This window comes from Bison bison, unplaced genomic scaffold (genome assembly GCF_000754665.1).
Source record: "Bison bison bison isolate TAMUID 2011002044 unplaced genomic scaffold, Bison_UMD1.0 scf7180017864063, whole genome shotgun sequence".
NCBI classification, from domain to species: domain Eukaryota; kingdom Metazoa; phylum Chordata; class Mammalia; order Artiodactyla; family Bovidae; genus Bison; species Bison bison.
This window is the reverse complement of record NW_011494635.1, coordinates 5,183,764-5,185,311: the sequence shown is the minus strand read 5'-3', so window position 1 is coordinate 5,185,311 and position 1,548 is coordinate 5,183,764. Positions and strand designations below refer to the sequence as shown.

Sequence of the window (1,548 nt, the reverse complement as noted above, 5' to 3'; positions counted from 1 at the left end):
CCAAATAATATTGCAATATGTTTCTGTAATCCAGGATTTTTCATGTTTCAGGCAGGTAGATGCTTGGTCCAAGTTCCCCCTGTTGGATCTAGTCTCCATTTCTTTATGATCATGTGCCTTGTGGGGTGTACTGAGGAGTGAACCAGTGAGCTCTGTACTAGCCTGGACCCATTCCCTTCGCTCATCACATTTTGCAAAGTGAACAACCCCATCTTTTACCTGCAAAATGTCTTCTGTTCTGTAAATTAGAAAAGTGAGATTCAAAGTTTGAAGAACAGTCAATTGTCGCAACTACATATTCTAAAGGCAAGATGGACAGCAAAGTTTCTGGCTTCCAGTCTAGAGACTTGTCTACTAGTCCCTCTTATACCCAAGGACTGAAAATGATACTTTAATAAAAAGGCACTACAAAATCCAAGGATATAGTAAAAAGCCTGGCATTATCCCTTCAAATGATAGTATAGTTCCCATCAGAAAAAGTTTCCAAGCAGAAGTACTAGGCCAAACACAGCTGGAGTGTGTCTTGCCTGGCACTGAGCAGGTATACCACAGGAGAAAAGCAATTCTCTCCCACTAGATTTCTGTCACCTTATTTTTAGGCCCTCCGACCTCAATTATTTCACTGAGTCATGTGTTTCTGAAGGAGGAAAGAGTTCTGAAATGATATATACAGAAAACACCGCCATTGCAATCACCCTCAAAGCCAGTCTGCTGACAGTCAGTGATCTTGACAGTTGAGTCTCACTCTTCTGCCAAGCTGGGAAAGAAATAGAAACTGGAGGGGAACCCAGAGTAATCTGCAGGTGAGCACAGCCTCAGACCCTGATGCAGAGTGAAGACTGGATGCTCACTCCCCTTTCACAGGACATGGTTCTGGCCTGATTAATGGAACCACATGATCCTCCTAGAGTCACCCAGGAACTCAATGCTTAAGAACCTTAACCTCCTTCCACTCATGTTGCATCCACTTACTATTTATATCTCAACCCCAAACCACCACACTTACCTCTGGAGGTGCACCGGTGCCAAATCCCAGGGCAGGAATGAAGTGGCCGTCATTAAGCTTCACTCTCTGACTTTTGGGATCCATTGTCTGTTTTGCTCCTCCGACTAAGCAGACTCCGATTTTTCTCTTCTGCCTTCACAGGTTATAAATGCCAGTGAGGTAATGCCCTAGCTGCACTCTCTAGTGTTAGCAGATACATTGTAGGAGGGGCAAGGTGAAATCAGTACCCTGGGCATAAGAAAAGGATTGAAGTCAATTAACTCGTTTGCATTTTTATCAGTGTAATCATTAATTACACTGATTAAATCATTGACCTGAGGTTAAATCATTAACCACAGGTATGCAGAAAATACCACCTTTATGGCAGAAAGCAAAGAAGAGCTAAAGAGCCTCTTTATGAAAGTGAAAGAGGAGAATGAAAAAGTTGGCTTAAAACTCAACATTCAGAAACCTAAGATCATGGCATCTGTCCCATCACTTCATGGCAAATAGATGGGGAAACAGTGGAAACAGTGACAGATTTTATTTTCTTTAGCTCCAAA

The 1,548-nt window shown here is 42.5% G+C and overlaps 1 protein-coding gene across 1 annotated transcript in view; it reads right to left on the bottom strand.

Moving 5' to 3' along the window:
- LOC104985995 (dihydrodiol dehydrogenase 3-like) overlaps nucleotides 1-1,548 on the bottom strand; it is a 75,874-nt gene that overhangs the window by 63,701 nt on the left and 10,625 nt on the right. The window contains exon 2 of the mRNA XM_010836396.1: nucleotides 1,007-1,234. Within this exon, the coding sequence (XP_010834698.1) occupies nucleotides 1,007-1,090 (84 nt within the window). The 5' untranslated portion in view covers nucleotides 1,091-1,234. The remainder of the gene's footprint in view (nucleotides 1-1,006; nucleotides 1,235-1,548) is intronic.